General features: G+C 41.2%; 1 protein-coding gene across 1 annotated transcript in view; it reads right to left on the bottom strand.

The window, feature by feature from the left end:
* wdfy3 (WD repeat and FYVE domain containing 3) overlaps nucleotides 1–14,142 on the bottom strand; it is a 61,867-nt gene extending 47,725 nt beyond the window's left edge. The window contains exons 1-5 of the mRNA XM_068760732.1: nucleotides 14,114–14,142; nucleotides 6,869–7,079; nucleotides 5,328–5,451; nucleotides 4,499–4,608; nucleotides 445–663 (exon numbers count right to left, since the gene is read on the bottom strand). Of these exons, the coding sequence (XP_068616833.1) occupies nucleotides 445–663; nucleotides 4,499–4,608; nucleotides 5,328–5,451; nucleotides 6,869–7,079; nucleotides 14,114–14,142 (693 nt within the window). The remainder of the gene's footprint in view (nucleotides 1–444; nucleotides 664–4,498; nucleotides 4,609–5,327; nucleotides 5,452–6,868; nucleotides 7,080–14,113) is intronic.
* Between the last annotated feature and the right edge of the window lie 3,558 nt (nucleotides 14,143–17,700).

The raw sequence follows: 17,700 nt of genomic DNA, 5'->3' as shown, positions 1-17,700 counted from the left end.
GAATCAGAGTAGATGTGTATTTTTAACAGATTTTAGAATCTGTAAATGGGTTTTCAATGTTAGAATTAAATATTTTTACTGACGCCGTTCTAGATCCGATCTGGATGAAATTCGGTGGTAGGATAGATTTCCCCACCCTACATGATTGTGTAATATTCCAGAAACATCGGTCAATAATCAATCGAGATATGGAGGAACACATTTTGAAGCTCCATTGACTGAAATGTTAACGAACATTTCAAAGGGATCCAGAATCCAGGATCTGTTCTGGATCTTTACCAAAATGTAATCATCTTATCATTAATCAATAGCAATAGTTCACCAACATTTGGGATGTATTAATATTCAGCAAAGACTCATTTTAAATTATGTAATGTTCAAAGGTTTAAATTCGTATTTATACAAGTGTGTTTTAATAGAACCTTGTCAGACATGAATCTGTACCTGGACGAAGACCTTCTGTAGCAGCACCCTGCGGTCAGCCAGCGGCAGCTCCTGCTGGGTGTGAACCTGGCCCGGGGTCTTCTCTTGCGTGGGTGCTGGTTGCGGCTGTGGCGTGGGGCCTATTGGCACCTCGGTCATGTGAGGCAGATCGAAGAACAGGTAGAGGCATTTGACCAGTGTGGAAGGTACAGACATGGTCGTCATGCAGTCCACCGTTTTCTGAATTGGTTATGAAAGAGAAAGGTGTAAAAAAGTATCAGTGATTTATGACTCTGACAGTCACATCAGAGCAGGGGACAACAATGAACTGAGATTCAAGAATATATATATATGGAAAGAGAGAGGGGGGGGTGCCGCTTGTGCATCTGTGACAAAAAAGCTGCATTAATTTTGTGCATCCATTTGCCACAGAACAGAAAATGGTTGGAGAATAAGATGGAATCTGTGTTCACTGAGGCAAATGATTCAGATAATGAGACATCACCTCCTACACACACTCGCACACACACGCACATGCACACACACTCATACACACTCATGATCAATGCAGGGAAGGACTGGTGGAGGAGGACAAAGGTGCAGAACACTGACAGTGGCTGCAGTTCCAGAGGAGTTTGTAGTAAACAGTGAGTCAGTTTTATAAATGGGCTGCAAACAAATGTCATCACTACCTCAAACCTTTAGTACCTTTGTTCCAAACACTGAAAGATAATTTTATAGGCTTCATTTTACAGCTTTGTTGTCGGATACATTCTCCTCTCACTGATTAGTCTGCCCCCCGCCGACCACTAAATGTGTACCTATCAATTGGCTAAATACTTTTACGGTAAGTAAAGTAGATAATTAATTTGAAGTTCTTAGAATTTACAACTAATTTATTGATTATAATATTTATAATATATTAAATGTAATCATCAGCTTCAAAATTTTGAGTCAATCCGTTTACCGACTTCTAAAATAATAACCTTATTATGATATACAGCATAAATTACATCCTCCTGTACGGTCTGCCTCATCAGCCTCGTCTCGCCTGTCTGGTCCTCATAACTGGCCGTCTATATCACAGCCAGACTAAACATGAAGTATCAGGAGGAGGGGGATTGGAGCTGTGTGTGTGTGTGCGTGCGTGTGTGTGTGTTCAGGCTGTGATGTCCTGGCCCTGCTGAATATTTACGCTCAAGGTTAGTAGGAGCAGTCAATCAGAAAGCAAACCAGAGAAATGAAGAGATTTCACTGGATGAATGTGTTTATACGTGTCATGAAACTCATCTGTGTGTTTCAAAGAGAAGGACGAGCACACTGGGAATGCAGAGCGTGAAGGGCGTCCCGTAAAAGAAAGAGTGCAGGAAGCGAGACAGGCATAAAAACAAATACAGTATACTGTATAGCAGCTTCAACTGAGGAGGAGGGGTTCTGAGTGGATGGCATTAAAGAGGGAGGGGGTGGGGGGGGGGGGCATCAGGTTATTGGGAGGCCAGCAGCCAAGAGAGTCCTTTGTTTTAGCTTCTGAGGTACAAGAGGAAAGGAATTCAAATCCATTAAACCCAGTCCCTCACTCCGTCTCTCCTACCCAGACGGGAGGACAGACGGGTGGACAGATGGGAGGACAGACAGAGTGTGTGTGCTTCATGCTGCAGTATAATGAAAGTGTCACATGCTTGTGAGCCAAACAGCAACACTGACAAAAAGCATCCCCTTACTATCGTAAACGAAGCTGTGTTGGGTTTGAAGTGGAGAAGACAAACAGAGCTATAGCTAGTCTGTCAATAAAGAGAAATGAGTTCTGCCTGCAGAAATAGCAACGGCAGCTCGACAAAATGATGTGAACAAATGATCATGAAGGCTCTGAGCAATGTTGTCATGTTTGTTTATGTTTGTTTTAATGTCAATGAGTGGGATGAAAAAGAAGCTGTGAAGTTGTTCAGTCTAACATTGAACCTTGTGAAGGCTCCCTAATTATATAACTGCCATCGAGTTTGCGTAAGCGCAAAAAAAAGACCGGAGTTCCATTTGGGAATATTCCGTCTCGTGCATGAATCTGTGCGTGTAATTTACATTCAAAGCTCTACTTTAGTTGCTTTTGTTTTATGCACTCATCCATACAAAATAAACACAGTTCCCTGGCTGATTAAATACAGAAATTTAACAGTCTGTCTCTCCTCCCACAAAATACAATACAGTTCATTCGTCTGCTTGATGGGACAATAACGCTGAACCAGGCCCCGCCAGAGAATAAACATCATCTCAGTGACGTGTCCGGTGTTAACTGCTGACTGCCAAGGAAGCCACTTCAGACAAGTAAAACCCTTGAGCAATGAAATACACCCGTTTTATTGACCCGCTGTGCATGTGTACTAACTGAATTGTATGAAGTAAGCAGTGGTACTCTGATGTCTTTGAGACATTTAACCATCAACCTCTCTGTGCTGGTGTTGCAGAGAACTCAGATGTCTTTCTGGTTGAGTTTCCACCTACACAAAGTTTCAGTGTGTGACACCCACAGAAAGTCATGCCCCTAAAGTGCAGCAGAAACAAGCCAGTGGTAACTCAAAGCACACCATAATTCACCTTTCTCTCCCACAATTGATTTAGGGTGAAAGTGTGCACAGCAGTGCAAGAGTAACCCCGTCATTAAATAGTTCAACAATGGTTTGTTTTGAGTGTTTGGGTTTTTTTTGTGGGGATAAAAAGGAGACTCGGCGGCTTTATGTCTTTTAAAAATGTCTGTAGAGGGAGAGAGGAAGCGTTTGACGGTAACAATGAATTTCTGATGTGCAGCAGAGCAGGAACGATGCTCTCTTCATGACCTCCAGAGGAATACAGGCCTGAAAGTTCAAAAGATGACTGCTAGACAAACTGCAGGAGCACCTCAATCAATCAGTTGTAATTGAAGAAAGAAAGTTTGAGAGAAGACATTTAAGTTGTTCCAGCTAATTGTAATTCCACATATAACAAAAATGTACATTTTCTCAATTAAAAATACTTCAAATGCATCAGAGTGCTCCTCTCCAGTACGTAGGAGATCGGTAAATAAGCTACTGTGAAAAACCATTGAATGGTTTTGGACTTATGACCCAGGAACCCTCGTCTGAGACAAATTACAGTCACAGAATGAGGCAAAAATCATCAAAGCACCCCTTCAGTACTTGTTCTCATAAGAAGGCTATTAAGAGGTCTACCAAGAAGTCTCTCTTCAGCTCGACTTGTTTCCTCGCTATACGCTACATTCATATTTACACAATCTATACTTCACAATTTATACTTCAAGTTTGACAATGTTCTCTTCTTTGCAGCAACTTCTGCACGGCCTTGCTCTTTAATATCTTCTGGCAGGCATGCAGTGAATTTGTGAAGTGAAATGCCCCGAGCATTCTCATTGGTCTACATTGTTTCATAATCATCCAATCACCAATCTGTCAACAAACACCCTAAAGTTATTTAATTTTCCTCTCCACGGAAAATATGTTGTGAAATTGAGTTTGCAAGATAATTTTAGATGGACAGAAATGAAAATAAGGTACGTATCGCTACCTAAAATGTTCTCAACGTATTTAGATGATTCACAGAAATGATTAATTTGAATTAAAATTGTCTTCCTGCGATGAACTGGCGTCTCATGCAGTAGTCAGAGAACCATGGCTCCAGTATAACCCACAACCCGTATTTAAAATAAACGGCTGAAGAGAGACGATCACAATCGTCTCGCCTACAAGAAGATGAATCGATTAATTAAAATCGGCAGAAATCTGCTGATCAGCGGAAAATTCCATCTGTCAGGAGAACTATCAGTCCCTTCATCCAACACAGTGGAGGATATTTAACAAATGAAAATATGGTCATTGGATCCAGTGAGGATTTTTTTCTAATCCTCTGCTCTTACAGAGTGAAATTGTTTTCAGAGAGACAGATCAGTCTTTGTTCAAGCTTTCTTTGGTGAGAGTCCATCTTGAATCTCTGCTCAGATATATAGGAGCAAAAATGAAACCTACCTATTGTATACACACTGAGCTCAAACAAGAAAAAGAGGACGATGAAATAACACTATCAGGCCAACCTGTCCAGAAGAGGCCAAAAGGTTGATGGTTGTCAGAAGCATCCAGCCTCGACTTGCTTCCTCACTCTGGTTCACCTCCAGGAACTGGACTATAGCTCGACTGGCTGCCTCTGGAAAAGCAAGCGCACACACACACACACACACCGTTAACTAGATGGAAAGTGGCAGCTCATTGTGGCAGGCAGATGGCCTGCTGGAACAACAATCAGTTATGTAATGAGTGAATATTCTTGCTAGCTTTATCATGGTTTTCTAAAGCCCACACATGCAGGGGAATTATAAATCATTTATACATAATGTAATAAAAAAAAAGAGTAACATTTTATATTCTATGTATAATTTTGCAAGAGAAGGAACAATGTTTTTGCGAGGAAATTAGAAAAGTATACATGATTCTTCAGAGCTGTTCTCTGCTTGGAAACTACACATTACATGTCCAGACAGAGGCGAGAGTGAGGTGACGAAGATGAAACAGGAAGCTGGAGACTTACACAATGTGTGCGCGTGTGTGTGTGTGTGTGTGTGTGTGTGAGCGCACAGCCTGTCAGTCTTGTAAATATCTTTCCCATTTCTTTCAACTGTAAGATCACCTTCCAATGAAGGTAACGGAATGTTAAAACCCCGCCAAAAGTTGTTTTGAACCGCGAAGTCAAAGTGAGAACAAACGTGCAGAAGGGCAGGTTAGTCGGACTCGTGGATCCTCTTTCAGGGGAAGAACCAAACCAGTTAGGGAACAAGATTACAAGCGACGTGAAAGAAACCGCACACCGAACAGGAACCGCTTTCGGACATCTTAACGCCAATGCATCAATGTGTGAAAAAAGTTCACCTGTGGATTTGTTCGAGGCTCTTCGTCTGATCTCGGTCACCATGAGTCGTGACACCTGGGTGGTGAACTGCAGCAGGTCGGAGAACTTCTCAGTCATGGTGCTGGGCGGAGCATTCCCAAACACCTGAGGCAGACAGATTAAACAATAAATAAAGAAATACAGAAAGCGGATCCAAGAAACTTGAGTAAATGTCCCACGAAGGCTAATGTGCCTTTATGATGAAGACTAAAGCTATTCAGTCATGGTTTGGTTTAATATCTCCTCACAATGATTTGCACAGCAGACCTGGTGTTAAAGAAGGCCCGCAGCTTGGCGTCCTGCTGTCCATGGAGCCTACTTTTGAATTCTGACATGAATTATGCCACTAGTGAGTGAATCACGCTGGATAATTAACGGACAAGTCAAGAGACCCTCAGTGAGGCACTTCAGCCCGATGAGAACACTCGACAAGGTTGCTTCTGGCAGCAGCGACCAAAACTAAATGGCACGTACAGATCAGGAGCAGATATAGAGCAATCATTTCACTGTGTCATGGGTTCCTCTCATTTTTAATGCATAAATCTTTACATATTGATACTTCCTTGCATTTAGTCCATGTTCATCAATTCATACAATTAAGTCCTATTGTTATTTATGGTTTTGACGCTGGGACAATTAGCAGGTTGCCAATTATAATATTTGGATGTTTCTTAATATTTGTGCAGGAATGATTATGTAACAAACAAAACTTTACACCACTTGATATGAATAATCGTTACTTGTAAGGTGAATTATCTAGATTTGGATTTCATTCAGATGTTCAGATCTGATTTTTTATTTTGCGAGTGAACTAAAATTGAACTGCATTTATATTCAGAGTAAATACCGGTACATTACACTGATGGCTATATGCAGTGGGGGCTGGTGAGTGAGGTCCGGGGATGTCTGATTGATATCCTAATGCAACAGACTCATTTTTTTGTTTCTATGAAGACTTTTGTGTAATATCACAGACAAGTCTATAATCAATTTCAAATAAACTGAATGTTGACACAGTGTGTGCGATCACTATCTTTGCATAACCTATTCCATCCGTGTCTAGGTGTGCAGTGGACAGGACTGAGCTTGTCAAAAGTTATGAGTGATCACGTTGATAGCAGCCTTTGTGTCATCAGATGTAGCTGCTGTAAAGTCAACACAACCGTTCAAGTCAACAGGCTTGCTTCAATCACTTTTAACTGCAGGCTGTTGAAGCAGAATCTGGGTGGTGACACATCAGGTGCGTATGGAAAGGTGTGCTTAACCGCAGGATCATGGTCCAAAAAAATAGATCCTATTTGGAATTAAATTAGGTCATACTCTCCATTCATGGTTAAGTCCTTGCTATAAGAAAAGCATTTGTTTGAACACGTACAAAAACACTGGATTAAATCCCAAATCAATATTTACTTCAACTAAACTGTCATTTTACAGCTCTTTTGTAGAATTCATATTTTTAATTCGGATCACAACTGCTAACATACATTAGCCCAGTGCTCCCATCACACCTGGCCTGACTTACCCTGTTGAACACCGGGAGCATCATGTAGAGCTTCTCCTCCTGCTCCTTCTGGGTCATATGACGAGGAGGGTGGCACAGTTCAGAGAAGAGGCGTCGCAGGTGCATCAGGCCCAGCGCATTGTCCTGGGGGCTGCACTCCTCCTGCCGCGGCCGCCCCATGATCCTCTTCACCATGTTCATCTTTAGCGGCTTTGTCAGACCAAAGGCGGTCCTGCGGACGGGAGGGAGGTGGTTTGAAAAATAGCTGAGTGCCAAACACTGATTGTTAAACAGTCAACAGCTTGGAGAATTTGCAACAGAAATGCTCAATCTAAAATTCAACTTTCCTTTTCAGCAGCCTCACTGATATCGTCCTTGTGGCTCAAAGGCACTTTAATGGTGGGTGTAAAAGAGTCTCGCTGTTATTCCCCCCCCATATAATATTTAGTGATAGAGTACATTATATACACGAGCCATGAGAATCAGCCTCTAGGACTGCATTACTTTAGAAAACGAGAGAGAAGGAATCATGTTGTTTTGCTACTTCCTTCAGACAAACAGCCTCGGATAAATGTCACAAGTTTCTTCCATGTCAATGGCTGTAATTGACTGAAAGTCCGGGAATGTAATATCATACAGTCTATACTGATGCCTCTGCCAAGGATCAACAGCTCCTTTTAACCAAATTATATGAGTCCAAATTCCAATAAGACACGTGCAACATGTGATGTTTCTAAATGATCCAAATGGATCACCTGCTTTATCTGGTGCTTCCTTTGACACGTGCAACACTTGTTCCACACAGTGGAGTGAAAATCCACTGACTTCATTATGCATAATTGATCAAACAATGTCAAAGGAAATGGAAAACTTTAATGAAACCACTCGTTTACCCAAATCTACTGCTAAAGCTAATGAGGTATAATAAACCAAACAGTGACCTGAATGAATTATATGCTATTAAAATAGTATTTTAATCAGTAATCATTGAAGGTCAGCTCTTATGCGGAAACAGGCCTATTTTCTGTGTAGTGCATAGTTTACGCATGCCAACGAACTTGAGGCCCATGGAACCAAAGTACTACTGTATGGTACATACTGCAAACCTACCAAGGTTTATACAGGGTATTCATTTGCTGCTTACTTAGAAGATCGAAATGCAGCAATTTGAGTCTTAAGTTCAGCAAACTCTTGCATTAAAGCTTTTTTCTCTGACAAATTGTTTAAAATTCGCCTTCCAAGAGGCAGCAGGCATGCCAAATGATTGGCGTCCTCTTCTAGTGTCAAAGACAGATCACGAGAAAGGCTCTAATGAAGGATGCTTGCAGACACTTCTTTCATAAAGCATCACTCTGCTTAGTGTTTGTAAAGTGAATTTCTTTACATCTAAAACTGCTTCTACATGTCCACTTTAAAGCCCTGGCTGAAAGGCACTTCAGAAGTATCTACTGAAGACTGGGAAAGTACTTCCTCTCAGCCACGTATGTTAAGTCTAAACAAATTCTGATTTAAACAATATTTGTTGAACAGATTTCTCCATCATGGCCCCAATCCTTTATTTGGTGACCTTTATTTAAGTTTCGCCATAAACAGACCACACAATAAATTCATAAATATATTATAATATGCAGTTTACTGTTGCCGTGACATTACTGGCAGTTGGGGATATTATTTGATGTTCCCAGAGGTCTGCCTTTTATTCAGTGATTTAATGTTCAAGGACTGCCTTTCCGTGACTGACATATCAATGAGTCACCTCTACCCTAGCTTTTTGCTTTTCATTTCTTCAAGGCTTGTGAAAAGACATATAATGGCAGGGCCACACAGCACAAACAAGCTTCCCTGTGCTATTCTGATTTCTGTGCTGCTAACAACATTACTGAAGACTCATTCTGCCCACATAGCAGGGACGCTCGCTGTTAACCTTCAACGTTCGGTACGCCTTCCATGTCAAAGCAGCAAGGAATCAGAGATGTGTAATGGTCAAGTTAAATTGTGGGACCCAGCAAAATCCTTCTGATGCTCTGAACTCTGGGTTGAGTAAAGTCAACTGGACTTGTAGGAAAAGTTTGAAGATGAGGGTCAGTGAAACCCAGTCACATAGTTTCGTCAATCTTCAATGCGACTCAACAACATTGAGGACTGCCACTAGGTTAAATATCAGGAATTCCCCACTAGCCATTCAGAACTGATGAATCCTCTTGGACGAGAGGCAAAACCTCTTCAAGCTTTTCCTACAAGTTTAGTTGACGTTATTCAATACAGAGATCTCTTATCACTAGGATGAGTAAAAGTCCTCCACAGACATTTTCTGATCTGCGCCTCTTTTGTTGTTGTTGTTGTTGTTTAGAAGTTTTGTAATTTTGAAGTTTGGCTCTTGCAAATAAATTTAATAAATTCTGAAATTCACAAATGTTTACATTTCAGTGTTGAAATTGGTACTCAACTCTTAGGGTGATTTACACCCTGTGTTTATGCAAATTATTACAACAGAATGTTTATCAGCAGTTACAGTATTACAAGCACACTTAATTCAAATTAGGAACTCGGTGGCAAAGCAGCTGTAGATGAGACGATCATCTGGATGTATGATGGATGGACAGACAGACATCTTCATGTCATTCTGTGCAGCATTAATAAAGGTCTATAAAATCTAGAAGTTATCTGGTTCTGCAGAAATATACTGGTTGTACCAAGTGCTGCTCATCTTCTCTTTCTGGGATGATACTTCTTGAGGTCTGAAGGTAATTTCCATAACAAAGTGTTACCGTTCATTGTAGATACATTTAAGAAAGATAACATTGGAGATTTTACTTACGTTACATACATACCGGTAATTATTTACTTTGAGGTCATTTTCTCCAAAAGAAAAATAAACACAAATAGGTATTGTGTTTGGAGACTCTCGCGCTGCTTTTAGGCACAATGGCGTGAGATAAGAGGTGAGACGAGACCTGAAAAGGTTGAGGGTTTGACATTTACCATTCAGCCTGTGCTGGCAGTGATATGCTCACAATGCAGTGTCTGTTGACCAGCAGCTCTGTCTGTCTAAGATAAAACATTAGACCAACCTTAAATCCCTCCAGAACAACAAAATAAGACCACTGCCGGCTGCAGATGCTGATAAAGTGAACATATTAGAGGAAATATTTGTTTTTACTTGAGGGCAATTGTAAATACAGTACTCGTTTTAATTTCGAATCCGAAATTAAATCTAGATCTTTCTAAAGGGATAATTTTCCCCTTTGCTGAAAAATCTATTTTAAAAATATGTGGAAAATATAAATCCAAAGACACAGTATATTTTCCCTATACTGAAGGTACAGGTTTTCAAGGATACAAAAATCAGACTTTTTAAAAAAATATTCACTGGGAACGCTACCGCTGCACTTTCACTCTATTTAAAAAGAGCAAATGACAGCAGAAAATTAAGTCTTTTCAACCGCAGGATGTTACAGGGCAAGGTCTGATTGGCGACACTGCTGTGAAATACTTGAGCTGAATTTAAACTACATTTCATTCAAATGTATGAAGCTGAAAAAAACTACCCTGCACTATTAGTGAGCGTGGAAAGATATACCAAGGGCAGTTGTTTACAATGGCTAGAGCTGTCCGTATGTATGCAAGCATTCATTGGCCTAAGTGAACGAGTTCAATGTAACCGAACCGATACGTTCAGGATGAATACCCTCATCAATCACCGAAACACTATGTGATGTCAAACAAATTGCACGAGGGACTGTGACAATCAATAGTGAATTTGTTCTGATAAGGACAGCAAATTTAGGTTCTGAAAACGAAAAATATTTGGTGGAGCTCTGACTGGAGATGTGAATTTCACCACATATGCATTCATTTGAGCGTATCTTGTTAAGATTGTGTTTATGGATGAGCAGCGCTGCTCTCTGCACCGCGGTAGACGGATCAGCTCTGTGCACTGCTGACGTCCTTCCTCTTTCTGGGTTGACGCATACTGTTTTTGTGCACCGCTTCTCTTTCATAACATTGTAATCCATCTCAGATGACCAAAATTCCTTCTCATAAATAAACCAAATCCTCCACTGAAGGAATGGGCATATCACGGCAAAGCAAAGCAATGACAATAATTATGGAAAGCTTTGAGAAAAAAGCCACAGACCCACTGAAAGTTCAGCCAACACACCACCAGCACTGTAGTGACCAAGATGTACCGGCCTAAGCAGTATCAGCAGAAAAGTCCATCCTCAGCTGTTTGCTAAAATGGAAACTGAATTGAGGCACAGATGACAAAAGATGCCGATCAAGGAGAAAATGTAGCTTGCTGTCAGAAAATCAGAATCCAAAAGCAGAAGCGGTTCATCTGTGGCCAAGCACGCATGGATGATGGAAACTGGAGGGAGATTCTTTAGGGGCATGACTTTCTGTGGGTGTCACACACTGAAACTTTGTGTCGGTGGAAAGTCAACCAGAAAGACAGCTGAAAACTGGGAGGAATACAGTTGGTGTTAATGAAAATGTTTTGCATTTGGAAGGTTCTGCTAAACAGGAAAAAGCCTTTTATTTAATGCTGTATTAAACAAGAGACAATCAGAGATTGCAGACCCTCGCCTCCAATAGACTATTCGATCTTGTGAGACAGTAAACAGGCACGGACAGAACCTTGCTCGTGTAAAAAGTCGATTGGGTTACTAGTTTTTGAGTTATGCGCTCGGACAGACAAACAGACAAACAAATGGACCCAATTGCAATACCCTCGCCTCCCCTTCGGCGTGGGTAACAATCGTTCACACTGCAATGTCGCACTGCTTTTAAAAATAATACAGCATTTATCGCTGGAGAAAACATGGATGTACTTGTGCACTACACAAAAGAGATCAAGCGCAGCAGGGAGGCGTGACGAACGTTAGAACTGGCGCACAGCGAGGCTGGGACCGCAAACTGGGGCAAACACATGTCATTCCAATCAGCATAAGGCTGAGCTGGAAAATCAACAAAAGGAGAGGCAGTGATCCGCAGTTGAATGCAGGATAACAGCTCACCGCACCTATTTGGTAAGCAGCGAGTGTCACAACAACAGAAGCCAGGCTTGAGAAATTGCCGAGGGTTCTATTAGCAATAGGTTTGAAGGAGGAGTTTAACACCCGCTGATATAAAATACTTTTTCAGGATGGCAATGCAAAAATCACCAAACCCATTAAAATCCAAACATGTTTGCACTGAGGAAAGTTGATAGGAAGCCCGTGTTTAGCAGTCTCCTTTGAGATGATCAGTTTGTCCAGCAGCTCTAACTTCAACCTTCGCTTGGTCTGCCAACAAAACCATTGGTTGTAACTATTGGTTACTGCTCCCTCCAGCTGAAATGCAAGCAGGCAGCTCTTAGCATATATCGATCACACTTGAACAGTGGCAAAACGGGGAGGGTTAAGATGACTTTGATGAAGATTCGATACACAGAGCACATAATCATCATCATGATTCCTGATTTAAAGCTGATGATGTCTTTTAGAGTAGACAGGAAACTATAAGCATTCCCCTCTACGTTATGGCAGCCATTAAACAGCCTAAATCGTGTCTTGACCGGACCAAAGGAAAGGAGTCAATGGCATCAGTGGAACTTGAACTCCCATCATGCAGTGGGGCACTGAGCCGGCTTTCTCAGCCAATCTTTTCCAGAGCATTCTCTTTCGGCAGACGCCAGCTTCAATGAACATCTCACAGCGTTAGCGCTGACTCCTGGGAGATGAGGGCAGACCGTGCCCTGGAAAAGCCCACCTCTTCAAAGCTGTGTGTGGTTGTTTCTCTGGATGAAGTGATGTAATCACAGAAATGTCTTCTACTTGACAGCTTACGCGGGGGGGGGGGGGAGCTGGAGAGCTCCACAGAGAAGAGAAAACTGGGTTGACAGGAGATAGAAACGAATCGGTAAGACAAAATGCAAATTTGAATAAAAGAAAAACAAAGAGGAAAAACCCAACGTAGTCATCAGTCATGATAAAGTATCTCCTCTGCAAGCCATCGTGACACATAATACACCTTTAAATATTTCTCTTTGTTGGCTGACAAGTCACTAGAAGTGACACCATGAGACATTTAAAAGCGGTCACAAATTAAAAGGAACTGGAAGTATTCGACATTTAGAGTGACAACGTTAAAATGGAGTCGCTTCTAACAAGAGCAGCAGGTTTTGGATTCTCAGCTGATGAATGACCAAAATGAGTGTAACAAGAGCCAGAAGAGCAGGAAATGATGTCGTACTAAACAAGCCCAGACAGGACCAGAGACGAGCATCTTCACCGGATATCTATTTACCTTCAGTAAATAAGGCAGTGCCATCATCTCAGGTTTCCACTGACAGACAAATGATAGCAACTTCTACATGTGATCGGTTCTCCGAGGATTTTTGAGGGATAAAAATGTATTATAATGAAGGTTTCAGGGCATCGTTATTGTGACTGGAAGACATACAATTCTCAAAGATGAGTACGATTCATTCAAAGGTTTTTGTTTCCTTAGCATAATTTCAGTAATGAGTTTGCTTTTTTTACTTTATTTTTTCACTCTTTTATAAGTCATGCTAGCTTTCCTTTGTGGTGCGGTGACCACGTATCTATCCTGCTTTCATGACACTTTGGAAAACTGGGAAAATACAAGCTCCAATTCGAACGAATTCATGAAAGCTTTTGATCCAAATTGATTTTATTTCCCCAATCATTCACTATTGGAAGTGATTTGCAAAAGAGATAACAGGATTTAAAAATAAAACATCTCTGACAAATGATATTAGTGGCCACTACGCTGCTTCAGTTCATCGTGAACTTGAATGCAGCATGAGGTAACCCTCCATCCACTGAATGAACAGACTCACAACATGTGTTTATGAAAGATTTTCGAGTATAGTATTTATCTCCATTTATCTGGTACATAGATAAACAGGAGATATGAAAATAGAAAGAACCTTCCTTTTTTTTTTATTCGGCACCACGGCTCAAAAGACATCAGGGGATGTTATTACATATACACTCGCTCCGACTGTTGCATCCGGCCCTGCTCAATAGAGGTAGTGATGGTAACGGAAGACAACCGCACTCTGTCGCTGTGAATGGAAGCATCCACAAAAGTACTACATTTTACATGCAAATGGATCCGACAGACAAGAAATGATTTACATAAAAAAGAATCACTCAACAGAATAGACTATCCACCAAGGTCAGGCTCTCCAGTAACGGTAAACTGATTTCTGGTCACCGCGGAAACAAGCTCAGCATCCTGTGCTTAATTTAGCCCTACCTGCTGTTCTCTCTGCGCTCTGCCAGCATCTCAAGTCATCCGCTGCAGAAAAGGAAAAAATATTCCCCAACACGGTGTTATTTCTCTAACAGGGATGATGACGACGGTGCTGGCATGCCTTCCTCTCGCGGCAGAGTGAAAAGAGGAGAGGCTGAGCATGGAGGCATGGCTTGTCTTCATTGGCAGTACCAGGGGCTTTGTTCACCAACCAGCGTACTGTGCGTGTGTCCTGCTGGGACTGGCACAGCTGATCCCCCCCTGACACCGGGTGGGGTGTACACTAAGAGCTTTGGAGGAAGAGGAGTGGTGGTTGAAGAGTGGAGCGACTATGGTCGTCACGGCTAGAGGAACGTACCATTTAGAAGAGAAAGGGGGGGGGACGACATGTATTACTCATAGTTGTGAACACCATAAAAAATGTATCTTATGAGGATTTAACCATTATTATGCGCAAGCTCAGTGTGCTCACATTAACTTTGCATCATTCTAACTTCAGTCCTCACCTCGTTTTTGCACGTTAGAGAACTGACATATTGATGCCTGATTGCTTTTTTTTGTAAAATAACATGTCAAAATGTCTATGTAAGATAATTTGATCTCAAACCATATCCTCGACACATTGCATAGCAGAGGTGAAACAATTACTAATGGAATAGGTTTCAATATTCTCAAATTTGAGGATTTTCTTGTTGAATATTTCTGTTAGTGGGAAGAAACACGGCATCTGCAGACGTCACCTTGTGCTCTGGGAAATTACAATGGCCCTTTTTCTGTGTTTAAAGTGCAGTACATTGTAAATACTCCATCGAATAAAAGCCTTCTCCAAGAGGATGTGAAACGTTGGGTCTTCTGGTTCACTGAGAGGAGAGTTTCCTGTAGAGGCACACCGGGCCATATGGAAATTAGACCAGCATGGATTCACATCGTCTAGCTCATTGAACGAAGCCTGCTATTCAACACCAGCAGCAAGGCTGACTCTACAGAGGGGGAAACAACCCTCCAGAAGCTTATCTATAGTTAGAGAGATGGATTGTGTAATTAGAGCCTGAGGGCTTCTCAGGAGTTTGACTCACTGGAGTTACGATGTACCGGTAGCATGGATTGACGACGGATTTTAATTCTTCTCTGCTTCTTCCTGTATTCAGGATTACAGAAAACCTGGGATGTATGGGCGATAGAAGACCCCGCTAAATTTGAGGTGCTATATCAAAAGCTCAAGATGGATCCACAAAGGCATTTTACCTTTCATTTAGGATCGAGTTGTGGGTTGATGCCTCGTCTCCAGCTCCAGTCCAGCTCCAATACAATAGTTTCAAAAACTTTATTTATTTCAAATATCACCCAAATGCTTTTATTTATTTATACAAGTTCCATTGTTTGCATTTTTTAAATAAAAGCATCTTACGTAATTTGTTTGGTCTGTTTTTGTTCCGAATATTAACCGAACCGAAATGACATTTTAGTGTACCGTTACACCCCGAATAAACACACATTTGTTTCCTCCTCTATAATGTATTATTCATGGCTTAGGCGAGCTTGCTTGCTTCAGTGAGAAGGACATTGGGCTTGAGCTGCTGTATTAACACAATTTTAGTGCTAATATCTAGCTATAACTAATCAATAACAACTGCATCACAAATCACAACATTAGGAAAGCTGCTCTGATCTCAAGACAGCAAGTATTCTCAGATACTAATCTTGATCTTTGTTCTCTCTCTGTGCTGAATAAAGCTTTGGCCTCATGCTATTTTATGAAAATAGCTATGTTAATGATCTATGAGTATTTTTTTCAAGTTAGCCTCGGGCACAGAACTCTTCAAAGTGTTGCCAAAGCATGGAGAAGAAATACTTTCTATTTGCAGTCAACTGAAGACCCATACACAACAATTGCATATCTGATCTGCCCCGACAATTTAATGTGGAGTAAGGATTACTTACTTTAAATATTCTACCCCTTGGCAAACTCTTGAAAACTGATGAGGTTTTCTCACTGGATACGTGTTAAATTTCCCTTAAACTTAAATGTTTATCAGTCCCAAGAACTGGGTAGAACCTCTAAACTGCGTTTGGTTAGAAGAAGATTTTCAGTGTCATCTTCCTTTTATGTCTGTCAATGTAATATTGTTGTAATTACCTGTAATAGTCGACTGGAACTCATTAAACAAAACAGAATGGGGTTCTCTTACAACGCTGTTCCTCATAATAGCTCAAGGTATACAATTCATTCCTTTTCTGCAGTGAGTTACTTTTAAGGTCTCACTGGAAGGAAATTATAACTCTGAGTCTGAGCATGGTTTTAATGATTGTCTGTGCGGGTTTAAATGTTAATACATCTATGTATGTATACATGCAGTATTCACAGCGGGTATGAAGTCGTACAGCAAAAAAGGATGACCACAAGGCTGAATGTAACATCTATTTACATTAATAGGGTGTAAATTAACAATAACAGCTTGAATTATTAAAACAATTAAAACAAGTACAGTCAATCGAATTAACCAGGGTACGACACATACAAATTTTCATTTTGTTACACATTTACTGAGGTATGAAAGCAGGTAAATAATATTGGTGAGGACTGCTAATGTTCTCTGAACAAACGATCATTGATCAATCGTAATATGTAACTGTATTTTTTAGATAGATAACGTTGGCACTAAATGTTATCTTATTTTGAAAGGGAAGCATAAGCAATGCCTGCATTGTACAAGTGACAGAAAAACGAACATGTGTTTTAAAATATGTCAAAGGCTACTTTATATAAAGGCTGCCTAAATTTACATTTCCAATTATCTTAATAATATAGGGAACCGAAATAAAACATTCGCACCGCACATTTCCCTTTTATTATACTCTTAGCGAGGGGAAAAAAACAGCAGATGAAAAGAAATATTAGCATCGTGTGACCCGTCTGGTCTCCCTGCCAGCGGACACAGTAATCGCTGCAAAAGCATGACACAAATTAATTAATAATAATAATAATAATAATGTTCGTTGCGCCAGAGGACACATTATGCTCCAGCCAGTCAGGTGGGCGACATCAAGCAGCCATCAGGAACAATGCACGTTCAAGTGGCCACACACACACACATGACTTAAAGTTAAACACCAGAAGAGTGCGAGTAAATAAGAGCACAAAAGCAGAGTGTGTGACCAAGAGATTCAAAATAATCGAACAAAGCACGACAGTCATTGCGACTGTCGCACCCACAGACCCTGAATATTACCGGAGAGCCTGCACACTACAGCCAACCTGCCCCCCTGCATTAGCATAATATTGCCGGTATAAAGACCAGAAAATCCAACAACAAAAAAGCCACAAACTGTGACGATCGCCCAACTTACAGCTGCCGGCGTCCTCCCGAGTTGTCCCGTGACGGTAGTGAGTCACGGGGGGGAAGGTGTGGGCACACTGATTGAAAAACAAACAGACCAACAAACACTGTAGCAAACTTGTGAGGCAGAACCCAAATGCTTCCAGGCTAGCGAGGCTAGCGAGGCTAGCTCACGGCTTGCTAACGCACAGCTGATCTCACTAGCATCGCGTCTGACCGAACTGTCAAGCTAGACGCCGTCGCTGGCCCTCA

The sequence above is a fragment of the Brachionichthys hirsutus genome, chromosome 4 (genome assembly GCF_040956055.1).
Source record: "Brachionichthys hirsutus isolate HB-005 chromosome 4, CSIRO-AGI_Bhir_v1, whole genome shotgun sequence".
Classification (NCBI taxonomy): Eukaryota; Metazoa; Chordata; class Actinopteri; order Lophiiformes; family Brachionichthyidae; genus Brachionichthys; species Brachionichthys hirsutus.
Note: the sequence above shows the minus strand (reverse complement) of the source record. Positions and strands in the feature narration are given on the sequence as shown.